Here is a 14,130-nt window from a genome sequence, read left to right on the forward strand (position 1 = left end):
AGCAGCAGTCCCCATGAGGGTCAGAGTAAGGAACCACAGGCCTAGGTGGCCCTGCCAAGGGGGACACCCAGGATATCTCAAAGCTGGGCTCAATTCCTATGCCCCAGCTCAAGAATCCCATTCATGAAGGTAAACATTAATAGTGTGTGTATGTATGTGTGTGTATGTGTGTGCGAAGGGGAGTGTGGCAGGGAGCACTGCTGTACCACCTGCTGGGGGTTCAGGGCATGCAAGGGGCCCTAAACCTTGTATGTGAGCCCAGACCAGAAAGGGTTAAAGGCACTGGCTCCCCTTTCCTCCCATTCTCCCAACAGCTCCCTTGGACACTAGAAGGTTTTGCGATGAATAGCACGGGCACCATCCTCTTCATATTCCTTTTTGGATACCCACATCTTCTTAAAAGTATCCAGTGAGGCCAAGATGGAACCACTGTGAGGAGGGAGGGATATTATTCTTGTGGACTTCCCACCGTGGGCACTTGGACCTCCATTTCCCTTACCTGGTGGGGAAATCCCCCCACCTCCAACTGTCCGGGGCCAACCCTGGGAGATGTGTGCAGGGCAAAATGGTCTTCTCCCAAAGCCTTCCCCTTGAGCCCCGCCTCACCCGATCCACGTAGAATACAGCCGTTCCTGAGGGGCTGAGATCTAGAGGGAGCAAGTGCCAACATAACTGCCCCATTCCCACACAGCAGCCACCCTTCCTGCCTTGGGGGCATTTCCCATAGGTCCAGGGTGGGACAGCAAGCACATCAGTTGGGAGAAAATGAATGAATACAAGCAGGGCTGGGTGGGCTCGGATGACAGTAAAAGTGACAGGTGGGTCTGGATGCTGCACTTGCCTCTTCCTCCCCTGTTCAAGGGGCCTCGCAGAAACCTCACCTTGATTTTGACATCCTTTGGGGCAAGCTTCTTCACTTCACTTAGTAATCGGTCACCAAAGCCTGTGAACACAAGGCTAGCCAAGTCTGTGGTCGACATCCCACCTCCCTACCATTAGCTCTCCCATATCTAACCTTTGGTGCCTCCCACCCAGCTGCTACCGCCCTCTCTTTCAGCAGTTCTTTCTAGGATTAAGGATATGGGTGAGCTCTCCTAAGGATAGAAAAGGTCTAGCATCATGGCTGTAAGTAGGCCTAGATTCTTCAGAGGCAGTATGAGATGAAGCCCTGAGTCATATAGCTTTACCTGACTCACCACACTCTTCCCCATTAAACACTCCATGAGCCAAAAACCACCATAAACAAAGTCAAAAGACAAATGAGGAGAAAACATTGACCATTTTTAACCAATCAGATTGGCAAAGGCCACACACACACAATGTTGGTGAAACACTGGAGAAATTCACCATAACTGGGAGTGTAGTGGTACCACTTCTTGGGATGGAAATTTTAGCAGCATCAGTCAAAATACAAATGCATGTAGCCAGCATTTATACTGGGCACAGATTCCACTCCTCTGCAGTTCCACTAATAGGAATCCATTTTTTAGATATATTTGCATCATGTGAAATAATGGATGTATAAGGTTGTCCACTATAGCATCTTTGTGATTAGAAATTATTTCAACTACCTCAACATAACACCATTAAATGGTCCATCCATTCAGTAAAATACCAGGCTATGTAAAAGAATGGGGCTATTCACTGTAAACTGATAAAGAAAGATCTTTAAGAAAACTGCTAAGTAAAAAATACAAAGCATAGAATTTGTAGAGTGTGCTATAATTTGTGTGTGTAGGGGGCATACATATTTGCTTAGTATATGTAAGAGCTGTGGTGGCGTAGTGCCTAAGGCACTTGACTGCTAACCAGAAGGCTGGTGGTTCAAACCCATCAGCCACTCCTTGGAAGAAGATTTGGCAATCTACTTCCGTAGTGATATTGCCTCGGAAACCCAAGGAGGGGTCACTATGAGTTGGATTTGACTCGATGGCAGTGAGTTTGGTTTTTTGGTTTTAGACACTGAAAAGATACATGAAAAACAAGTAACTCCAACATGGAGAGAACTGGGTGGCCGAGGACAATGGTGATAGACTTTTTACTTCATACATTATAGAATTTGTATGAACATATCACTTGTTCACAAATTAAAAACAAAAACAAAAAATCCTATTATTTAAAAAAAGTCCCTTGAATACCAAACACCCACAAGAAAACGGGCCATGTCTCAGGTTCCAAGAAAGTGGGGGTGTGGTCTATGAGAGTCCAGCAGCCTCTTGTCCTCCCATGTCTTACTGTCACCTCCTCCCAAGCTATGGTACCTTTGAAAAGTGTTGAACCACCCGAGAGCACAATGTTGGCGAAGAGTGTCCGACGAAGGTCCACATCAGATTTATGGATGGCAAAGGCCAGCACCTCATGGAGCCCCTCACTCTCATCCCCTATCAGATCTGGCTGGAACAACAGCTCTGGGGCCCGGAATCGTGCTGGCCCCACCTTTGGAATACAAAATTGAGGCAGACAGGCTACCCAGGCTGCTTCTTCCTTTGGAGTTCCCCACACCCCAGGTGCAAACATTACCAGGTACCAACCCCATTGCCAGGCCTAGTAACTTACATCAAGCATGCTGCCATCTGGCAAGGTGTACTGCACCTTCTCTGTCTCCAGAGCCTCATCCTTCTGGGGGTTGATGGACAGATAGCAGGCACGCTGTAATAGGCAGGAATACAACCCTCAGAAGGCTCCAACTTGGAAACCTAAAGCCTAGGGCTCAACCTCACATCTGGGTCCACCATCTCCCATTCCCCACTCCAGATCTCCTTCATGCCTCCCTGCCCCAAGTCACCTCTTTGATGGTCCGGACAACCTCAAACTCAGCTGAGGTGTGAAAGTCGACACCTTCTTTGCGCAGTAGCAGCCGGAGATAACGGGAGACATCACGGCCAGCAATGTCCACTCGCATGATGGAGTGTGGCATGGCAAAGCCCTCGTAGATGGGGACAGCATGAGTGACCCCATCCCCCGAGTCTAAAACCACTCCTGTTGTGCGTCCTGTGGCATACCTATCATCAAGTCAGTATCTCCTCACCTCAGCCACTGAGGTACGGAGACCTCCTCACCCCTGGAAGGAACCCTGGGTCACCAGCATTATCTAGTGTAATCAAGGAACACAAGGGATTCCCTAAAGGATTAGGCACCAAATGGCTATTTTGACAGAGAAGTCAGACACTTGGTCATTGTCACTGGGAGGATGGGGACCATAGGGAGCAAAATAGCAGGCCATTCACAGGGCTTAGGGAGCACTCACAGGCTGAGCACGGCCTGCATGGAAATGAACAGAGCCGGCACATTGAAGGTTTCAAAGAACACCTCTGCTGCCTTCTCCCGATTCTTACTCGGGTTGAGTGGAGCCTCCGTTAGAAGAACAGGATGCTAAAAGAGAGGGGAGAGTCATGGACACAGGCAGAGACAACAAGCTAGACCCTAAAAGGAATCTTTCTAGAGAGTCAAAACCCCTGGCTGCAAGCATACGTAGCTGCAGCCTGCTGTTCTTCCCAAGAACCCCATCCAGTTCTCTGCCAGAGGCTAATCCCCCAAAGGTCTAGCTCTCTCTGGAATATTCTGCCTGAGTATGTGCAGCAGCAGTCCTCTCAAAATGCAGAGGGGTGATGTGAAAGCTCCAGCTGGTAAGGCAGTGGAAAGGGGAGAGGGCCAGGCAGGAGGGGCCGGCCATCACACCTCCTCAGAGAAAGTCTGCAGCTGATCCTTGGAGTAGACATACTGCCAGATGCGCTCCATGTCATTCCAGTCTCGCACCACGCCATGCTCCATGGGGTAGCGGATGGTCAGCAGCCCCCGGTGCTCCTAGGCAGAGGGAGTGGAAAGGCCAGATGTGGCCTCAAATCCCTCACAGAGTAACTGCTTTCTGCCATCCTGGGAGTTGCCCCCTTAATCTGTCCTTGAATAAAACCACCTACTACTTATTGGCTCTCTCTCTGCTCTGCAGAGGGTCCTGAACTCAGAGCCTCACCAGCTTCAACTGTCTGGGGACCAGCTAGGGTGGAGATGTGCTCCCTCCCATCCTACAGCCCCCTCCATAACCACCTCTCCCCTTCCTTTCATGGCCATGCTTCTCGGACTTCTCTATACTCACTGCCAACATTCTCTGCCCCCACACTCTCCTCTCACACTACCCATTTCCATCTCCATTACTTTACTGATATTGCTCTTGTCAGCACCACCAGAGGACTCTTTGTGGCCAAATCCAACATGGCCTCCTCTTGCAACTTACCTACTGCCTTCCCTGTTCTTTAGAGCCTTGCTGTCCACTGCTCCTCACAACACTGCAGCCCGGATGGCTGTGACCTGCCTCTGCTATCTCTCCTCCCAGCTCTTTGGCCAGTCCTCACCAGTTTCCCTTACAAACATGTTGCCTCTACCTGCCCTCTGAGTCCCCTCAGTAGGCCCCTTCTCCACAAGTACCACCTACCCTCTCTCACCCACTACCAAGGCTCCTACTAACACCATCTGCTAAAAGGCCCATATCTGCACCTCTAGATCATGCCTCCCCTTTCTGGGCCCAGAACTATGCCCTCTCCCCTACCCCTTTCACCCTATGTTGTGTTCCCCAGGTGCCTAAACTGCACTTGCCCAACCTAAGCTTATCATCCACTCCCCACAAAATCGCTCCTCTCCTGAGGGCCTAATCTGGGCTGGGCAGCCTCTAGGCAAATTGCCCAGACTAGAGCTCAAGAGGAGGCCCTCCATGGCTCTCGTGTGATCAGTCATAAAGCCCAGGTGATACTGACTCTTAAATCAGTTCTTTCCTCTGTAGCATCCAAGTAGCTTCTAAAAGACAAGGACATGAACTGGTCCAACTGTGCTCTCCAAAACAAGACCCATTACCTCATCTCACAGAGGGAAGAAATATTTGTAGAGAGGGGAGGTAACACAGTGTATCAGTGTTGGAGTATGAAAGAGAAGCCCAGCGTGACACCCAGCAGATGACCCTAAAGATTCCCAGGGCCCCTCTCAGAGGTGTAGCTCTGACCAACAGTTCCTATACATATGAGGACCCCAAACCCAGGAAAGGCAGGCTCCAAAGGTGTTACCTCTGCTTTTGGTCCAATGAAGAGATCCCCCTCCAGGGCTCCAGCCATGACACGCATGTGCTTAGGGCGCCCAACACTGCAAGGACAGATATAGTCAGCAAGGTGGGGAGGGGACCCAGATGAGCTCACATCTAGGAAAACCACAGTCTACCTTCAACAGTCAAGAGGCTAACTCCTCCAAAGCATTAAGATGTGGCTCTGGGGCACAGGCTAGAACCCAGGCTTGTGGGATATGGGACTGTAGAGAGGGCCTTGGCAGGAAGGGAAGTTCAGGGCAAGAAAGGGGCATCTCCTTCAGACTTGCCCCCCCCTCCCAGAGAGGACTGAGTGTCTGAGCTCCAGAATCCCAGGCCTTCATGGCTGGTCAAGCCCAGGCAGAGAGAGGGTCAGCCTTCTGTGGCCATAGTGACTCAGCCCAAGCTCTCTACTTCAGGGTGCAGGGCTGCTACCACCCTCTACAGACCAAGGGAGATGATCCCAGGAAGTTGAGTCATGGCTCTCTTGTGTGCCTCTCTCTGACTCAGTTGACCCTGCCCTTTCCCACCACCAGGGCTCCTAGAACAGAGATTCAGTTCTTGGAAACTGTGAGATCTGTCAAGCTATCATTCCAAAATTTGACCCAAGTTCCCACACATTAACAGGATACTTTAATTACACCCAAGTAGAGTTCAGAAAGGAACTCTGGTGGCTTAGTGCCTAAGGTATTTGACTGCTGACCAGAAGGCTGGTGGTTCAAACCCACCAGCCACTCCTTGGAAGAAAGGTTGGACAATCTACTTCTGTAGTGATACTGCCTCGGAAACCCAAGGAGGGGTCGCTATGAGTTGGATCTGACTCGACGGCAGTGTGTTGCATTGTTGCGTTTTAGAGTTCAGAAAAGAAGGTCGAAGCCCTATTGGGTGCTGGCTGTCCTCAGACCAGGCTTGGGGTTCCTGATGCAGCTGGCCATGTTCAGGGCCTTGATGACCCCCTTTATGTCACAACTTCAAAGCCCTCAGGATTTAAAAAGAGGCATTCCTAAGGGAAGTTTCTCCAGTGAACCAGAATGGCTGAAGAACTGCAGGTTTTGTTGTCTTTTGTGTAACCTCTCTTATTCCTGGAACCATTCAGGGAAAGGCCTCAAGTGAAACAGAACATTTTCTAAAGCCTGAAAATAAAGCAGCTCTGGAGAAAACATTTCCAGGGAAGAAGGGTGTGTACCTAACTCCCCTCTTTTTCTCCTGGAGTTTGTATTTTCTCTTAGAGTTCTTTCCTTTTTATTCTGGCTGCTGATGCCACACCTAGTCCCCAGGGGCATGCTGGCGGCTTCTCCTCCTCACTGGCTCCAAGAGGGTCCAAAATGAGAGACTCCACAAAGAGGAGGGCGAAACCCAGAGCACTGGTCTGCTTGTTCTCATCTTTTCTGAGCCTTCAATAGCTTTAGCCTTACAGATCTGATGGTTTTCCTTACAGGTAGGGACCAGAGTTGGTCTCAAAAGAGAGAGCTGTAACGCAGTGTCAATGTTCTCCTGGGAAGCAAACAAAAGGGTTAGCACTGCTGCCTCAGCAACACTTACTAGTTCGGGAAACAGTATTTGGGAATCTGGTCTCCCGCAAAGCCAGCCTTGATCACTCCTGAGCCCTGCAAGGAAACACAATGTTTAGCTGCTGACATTGCCCTCTAGGTCAAGGCAGAGTCCTACAGAGGAGAGAGCTGGCCACCCCGTCAAGGCTGTGAGGAAGCCAGAGACACTGACAAGAGGGCAAGGTCATTTACAAGTGTACCAGTGGTTCCAAATTGGGGGTGATTTTGCCTCCTTTCCCACTTTCAGGGGATATTTGGCAATGTCTGGAGATATTTTTTGGTTGTCAACACTCAGGAGCAGGGGAGGGAGGACTGCTACTGGCATCCAGTGGGTAGAGGCCAGGGATGCTGCTAAACAACCTATAAGGCATAGGATAGCTCCTACAACCAAGAATTGTCCAGCCCAGACTATTAATAGTGCCAAGACTGAGAAACAATGATGTACACCCTCCTATGCATACTCTAGGGCCAGCTCCAGGAAGGAGGATTTCATAGCAAAAGTAATTCTCAAAAGCCAACTAGACACCCTCAATGATGCTTTTCAACAGTTTCTCTCTCTCTCCCACACACACATACATGTACACACACATCCAAGGACCCTAGCCAGGACCTGCTGGGAAGATCACTGGGTGTATGAGGACAGTAGTTACCTCTCCTCAAATGGCTTCCCAAAAGACTACAAGGAGAACTTGGTCCTACCACTGCTCTATCTGGAAGCTGGACTTAGGATCTTAAAAGCAATCTAGCATCTAGAAATCTCCCATTCAATGAAAGGATCAGCTTCTCAACCCTTCTTGCCACTGATCTTCATCCCACCCTATGGGTGTGCAGTCAGAAATAAATATCTCCAAGTTACAGAAGAGGAACTAGACCCCAGAGGGACCAATAGGTTATCCTCTTAACTCAGGCTTGCTGGTTATTCTGAGTTATTTGTCTACCAAGAAAGGAAGTCACTGGGTCCTTCCTGTGACCTGCTGGATGGACTGACAACATATCCCTAAACTCAGTTCCAGCCTCCTTATTAAATATGATCTGTTGTGACTCAGGCTAGCTCACATGAGTACCCAAAAAAGATAGCCACTCAGGGATCCCAAGGAGTCATTTGGGAGGAGAGAGATTCCAGAAAGAGCAGAAGTGAGTTATCAAAAATTCCAAGGTTCACTGCCAGACTCAAGTACCCAGCTAAAGATCCCGGCCCTTTTCTTCCCACGTTGCAGCTCTGTGGCCAGAAACTCTTTCAAGGAACCTCCAAAGAACGTCAGCTGGATAAGTCCATGAGGAAGCCAGGAATTTTTCCTCTGAGGTTAACCCAAACTGCTTCTGCATCCTTGGCAAGCTTGGCCCTGAATTTTCTCCACTGCCATGCGGGCTGTGGAATTCTGCCCAGCAGACTTAAAGAGAAGATCAAAGTGGACAAGAAGATAACCCAAGTACGTGTGGGTTATGTGGGCTATAGAGGCTGACTTATATTTTACCCAGTCCCAGAAGAAGAGTGAGGTAGGGCCTGTGTACCCTACAGGTCCTGTCTTCGAATGCAGCCATCTAGGTAGTGCACCTGTGGAGGTCACCAGGCCAACCCCTCCAAAAGCTGACCAGTGTGCAAAAGGGCAAATTCCCTCCACCTCCATTAGGAGGGGCGGCCAGCGTCAGAGTCGGGGGCCGAAAGAGTGGTAATGGGCCTGGGGTCGACCCTGCCCAAAGACCCCACTCTCAAGCGAGAAAAGTTCGGGGTGCGTCCGCAGGCCTCACGCGCAGGTGCACTAGCCAGGCGGCCCTGCTGTCCTTCCAGCCCACCTGAGATGCTGATCAAGGACCGCTGCCTCTACTAAACCTCCGCGCCGGGCTGGTGGAGAACCTGGGGCAGGGAGACTCGGCGGCACCGGAGGGGAAGTGGCCCAAGACCCGAGCTGCAGGACCAAGTGGGCGCGCTGAGGACTAGCAGAGACGGGCGGGGTCCCTGCAGCACCGCCCTGTGCGCCCCTGCGGGCGGGGCGCCCGCCCTCCCCCAGCTCCGGGCCTCACGTTGTCGATCACCACGGGCTGGTTAGCGATGATGTCGTAGGACTCCATGGCCGGGCCGGGCCGGCCTTACCCAGCAGTCAGGCTGCAAAAGCGACCCGTGGGCGGGCGGGCGGACAGGGCCACGGCGGCTTCAGATGCGGCGCCACGCCCCTCCCACCCGGAGCCGCTCAGCCTACGCGAGCCCCGCGGGGCTTTTCGGAGGGCTGGCGGGGTGGCCACTGTCGCTGGCACCTGGGCGGACTGGTGGCAAGCGCCCGGGTCGTCTGCGGGAGAGGGGGCGGGACCCCTGGGTACCCGCGAGCCAATTGAGCTGCCTGGAAAAATAACTTGTGCGCTGTCAAGGTAGGTTGCACCGCGTCGCGATGATGTCATGGCTTCACTCTTAAAGGCGACGCGGGCGGTAGAAATTGGGTCTGGCTCCACCAGAATCTGATGGACTCGGGGTTCATTTGTCCCGGAAAAGGTTTTCTCGCGCTCCAGCACCTCTGACCATGTTCCTCAGTGACGCATCTTCTCCAAGGAGGCAGGCCCTCGATATTTATCGCAAAGCATTTCTTTATTGAGTACTGAGGAGAATCTTTTTCCTTGTAAAGACTGCAATTTCTTGATAGTTTGGTAGCTAGCATTTATGGAGCACCTGCTGTGTGCTTGCAGGGCACCTCTACCCGCTTTACAAAGATTATATTAAATCATTGCAACAACTCTATCAGGTAGGTGATATTATTACTCCTGTTTTACAGATGAGAGAACCGTGGAGTCTCACACTTATGTAACTTGCCTAGGGTTTTGATCTAGTGACAGAGCTGGGATTAGCATGCAGAGAGCCCCGGTAGATACAGAGGTTTACTGCTCCAACAGTACAAGATAAGTCAATAATAAATTCACTTTCCAAATTGAGCCATAGTTAATTGCCTCTCTATATACCTCTTCCTTTAGACTGTTAAACTCTGTAAAAGTGAAACAAAATATATGGAAAAGTACAGAAGACATTAAGTGCACATTTCAGTGAATTGTTACAATGTGGACACACTTGTATAACTGTAACAGTTCAAGAAACAGAACATGACTAGCACTACAGAAGCCTTCTACCCCCCTCAGTCACTGCCTGTTCCTCCTCAAAGGTGACCATTATCCTGAAAAACTAACACACAGGTTAGTTGTTTTGTCTATTGCTGAACTTTATGCTAATGGATCATAGAGTATGTATTTTTTTTTTTTTTTGCTTCTGACACCTATGCCTTAATAAAATGGACCAGTATGCAGCCATTACAAGTACAGAGGTTCCTTTTAACATAGAACTACCACATGACCCAAGAATTCTACTCCTAGGTATGTATCCAGAAGAATTGAAAGCGCTCCAGCACCTCTGACCATCTTGGACTCATATGTCATTATTTATAGTAGCATTATTCACTATAGCCAAAAGGTGGAAACAATCCAAGTGTCTATCATCTAAAGGATAAACTCAAAACTCACTGTTGTTGAGTCGGATCCAACTCATAGCAACCCCTCCTTGGGTTACTGAGGCAGTATCACTACGAAAGTAGATTGCCCAATCTTCCTTCCGAGGAGTGGCTGGTGGGTTTGAACCACCAGCCCTCTGGTTAGCAGTCAAACGCCTTAGGCAGTATACCACCAGAGTTCCCTACTAAGGAATGGATAAATAAAATATGATAATCACCTACTCCTCACTATCTTTTTTTTTCTGACATTTCACATTTACGTAAATACTAAAAAAAATCTATTACCTATTTTGTGCACTAAGATGTATGTGTGGCAGTAATGAACACCAAGGAGTGAGGTGAGAGTAATACTGGTTATGATGAGTAAGGTTATATGTCAGCTTGACTGGGTCTTGATGGTCAGTGGTTTGGCAGTTATGTAATGATTTAATTTGGCAGTTATGTAATGATGTAGTCATCTTCCATTTTGTGATCTGATATGCTCATCCTCCATTTTTATATAACACCAATTTTCATGTCACAACCTGGTCTTTGGAACCTAACCATATTGTTAAGTGAGGAATGGATATACGCATACCAGGCGAAACCAAACCCACTGCCATTGAGTTGATTATGACTCACAGTGAATCTAAGGGACAGAATAGAACTTCTCCAAAGGGTTCTCAAGGCTGTAAATCTTTACGGGAGATCTTTCCACATCTTTCTCCAATGGAGCATTTGGTGGGTTTGAACCACTGACCTTTGGTTAGCAGCCAAGCACTTAACTACTGCACCACTGGGGCTCCTTATATACATACAATGGAATATTATTCAGCCGTGGAAAGCAATGGCATTCTGATACATTTTGTGACATGGGTGAACCTTGAAAATGTACTAATTGAAACAAGCCGGGCAATAAAAACGGCAAATATTGTATGATTCTACTTATGTAAAATATCTAGAAGAGGCAAATTCATAGAGACAAAAAGTACATTAGAGGTTACCAGAGGCTGGGGTTGGGGTTGGGTTATGGGGAATTGTTTAATAGAAATCCCTGGGTTGTATGAATGGACTACTAGTTCAGAGGTAGGAGTTTCAAACCCACCCAGAGGCTCCTTGGAAGACAGGTCTAGCAATCTGTTGGTGAAAGGTCAAAACAAAATCTGTTGCTGTCAAGTCAATTCCAACTCATAGCGACACTATAGGACAGAGTAGAACTGCCCAACAGGGTTTCCAAAGCTGTAAATCTTTACAGAAGCAGACTGCCACATCTTAATCCCATGGAGCAGCTGATGGGTTCAAATTGCCTACCTGTTGGTTAGCAAATGAGTGCTTTACCACTGCACCACCCTTGACAACCTATTCTACTCTGCACACATGGGGTCTCCTTTCTGAGTTGGAATTTACTGGACAGCTGCTAACAACATTCTGGTTGGGATCATGAGAACATTTTGGAAATAAATAGTGGTGACTATTACACAGTATCATGAACATAACTAATACCACTGAATCATACAGTTAAAAATTGCTAAAATAGCAAATTTTATGTTATCCATATTATATCATGATAAAAATTTAAACATAGAGAGCTCTATGTAATCCAATATGAAACACAGCAGAACATATTGCTAAGTCAAAGCAAATAAAGAGCCAGACAGTGTCTGTCATTGTTGTTATGTGTTGTCGAGTTGGACCTGACTCATAGTGACGTAGTGACCCTTCCTTGGGTTTCTGAGGTAGTATCAGTCGGCATGTAGATTACCCAACCTTCCTTCCAAGGAGTGGCTGATGGGTTTGAACTGCCAGCCTTCTGGTTAGCAGTCAAGTGCCTTAAGCACTATGCTACCAGAGCTCTCAGACAGTGTCTAGTATGTTCTATGTGTGGAATGTCTCTGAACAGTGTTAGAGGTACTATCAAGACAATTTAATACAGGCAAGGGACTTGTCATGGATTGAATTGTGTCCTCCCCAAATATGTGTCAACTTGGCTTGGCCATGATTCTCAGTGGTTTGGCAGTTATATAATGATGTAATATGACAGTTATGTGATCATCCTCTATGAGGTGATCTGATATGATAAGCCAATTAGTTGTAAGAGTAAGATTAGGGTTGGATGTTGTTGTTGTTAGGTGCCATTGAGTAGGCTCTGACTCCTAGCAACCCTATGTATAAGAGAACAAAACACTGCCTGATCCTGTGCCATTGTATCAGATCAGGAATATGACAAGATTAAGGGGGTTGCATCCTTGGCAGGAGGCTTCCTGGTGGAGTGGGGTGCCTTCGGGCACTTGTCAACAGAGCTATGCTTGCCAACCCAAGAAGTGAGAGAGCTGAGAGCATTCAGGCCAAGGCTTACTGCCAGGATGGGGCACTTACTGGCAGAGCTAAAGAGCTTTGTAACACTTGCCCAAGTAGGGCAGAGGCCAGGTGGAGGGGCCAAAGGGCTGAGGGCTAGAGAGAAGTCAGCCTGTGGGTATGGCTGAGAAGAAGGCTGTCCTGACTGAAGAACTGTATCCTGTGTTGTTCCTGATGCTGAATTGTAACTTGTTACTTCCCTAAGAAACCCCATATCTGTGAGTGTGGTCTGTGAGTTCTGTATGGCCATTGCAATGAATTATCGAACCCAGCAGAAGAGTCGAGAGTGCCATAGGAGTTACAGTTGGTGTCAGAATTGGTTGGAAGGATGAGTTATGTTTGACCCCCACATCATAGGACTCAGCCTTGAGCTATTGATCTTGATTTTCCTTCCCCCTTAGAGGAAGTTAGAGCAGGTCAGTACCATTTACATTATTTTTTACAGGTGAGTTCCTGCTATAGCCTGAGTGCCTGCCCCCCTTTGGTTTTATGTTTGATTCTCTTTTAAAACCATTTTTTCATCATTTCCTTGGATACTTAGGGTGGCAGATTGGGGTGAATTAAAAGATGAGATGTGAGTGCTTAATTTGTCACCTTTGAATCAGAATTCCATCATTCTATTCAATGTCTGTATCTCTCATAGATGAAAACCGGTAGGATCACCAAGTTTCACCTTGCATTTTCTTATAGCTTTATTGAGATATATATTACATAGAATAAACTACATGCATGTAAAGAATGCAGTGTGATGAGTTTTGTCATGAGCCTTTCTGTGGGACTCCTGAGTCCTTCTGCCTGAGGCTGCAGTTCCCAATTCATGTGCCAGTTCTCCCTCCAGGAAGCAAGACACAGCCCAGCCCAAAGCCTTGGGATTCTCCAAGTCAACAAGATTAGCTCCCATTCAGCTTTCTCACTGTTCTGTTTCTTGTCTCCTGAGCTCCATCCTACTGGCTACTAGGACTAGGAGACCAAGTTGCCAGCAGGACAGATGATAAAGATTGTTTGCCTGGCCCATAATGTGGGTTTTGGTTGCTGCATTATAATAGATTTCAAAATCTATAATAAGGAGAGAAGGAGTATTGATTTCCAAAAATATTTTCAAATTCTTTAATTATTAATTTTAAAGATGAAATAGAGAATCAATTGACTGAATTGTAAAAAAAAATTGTTTTGAATTGCTGCAATGCATGGTAAAACAGTAAAAACAATACATAATTATATACAAAGAAAGCAGATCTCAGCTGCAATCCCACCACTCCGAGGCATCCCCAATTCCGAATATGTGAGCCTCCTTCCATGAATCACTTTCTGTTGATCTACTTCAGATAATACTACATACCTGGGAGCTTTTCAAGTAAATGTGCTTGATAGTAGGCCTCTTTTGTGTTGCACAACCTTTTCTTTATGAGAAAGATTATTCACGTTCCTGTTAACATACATGACAATGAACAGGTTTCCCTCCAAAGTAAGAAGCCTGGGGACCATTAAGCTCACCCAACTGGGCATTAATCTTATTAGCTACCTTCAAGTTGGTTCCGACTCATAGCGACCCTGTGTACAACAGAATGAAGCACTGCCCAGTCCTGCGCCATCCTCACAGTCGTTGCCCACACTTGAGCCTATTGTCACAGTCACTGTGTCAATCGATCTCATTTTAGGGTCTTTCCGATTTTTGCTGGCCCTCTACTTTATCCAG

The 14,130-nt window shown here is 47.8% G+C and overlaps 1 protein-coding gene across 1 annotated transcript; it reads right to left on the reverse strand.

Annotated features, from left to right (window-relative positions):
- Positions 1 to 326: 326 nt before the first annotated feature.
- ACTR1B (actin related protein 1B) lies at positions 327 to 8,685 on the reverse strand. Its single transcript, XM_007959449.2, has 11 exons — positions 8,638 to 8,685; positions 6,608 to 6,672; positions 5,052 to 5,127; positions 3,679 to 3,804; positions 3,248 to 3,372; positions 2,786 to 3,002; positions 2,557 to 2,649; positions 2,262 to 2,436; positions 882 to 943; positions 607 to 647; positions 327 to 429 (listed from the first exon to the last, which is right to left on the reverse strand). Exons 1-11 carry the CDS (start codon positions 8,683 to 8,685, stop codon positions 327 to 329), a joined length of 1,131 nt encoding a protein of 376 aa, XP_007957640.1.
- Between the last annotated feature and the right edge of the window lie 5,445 nt (positions 8,686 to 14,130).

Source organism: Orycteropus afer, unplaced genomic scaffold, assembly GCF_000298275.1.
Source record: "Orycteropus afer afer isolate SDZICR_OR568_19922 unplaced genomic scaffold, OryAfe1.0 scaffold00017, whole genome shotgun sequence".
In the NCBI taxonomy this organism is placed as follows: Eukaryota; Metazoa; Chordata; class Mammalia; order Tubulidentata; family Orycteropodidae; genus Orycteropus; species Orycteropus afer.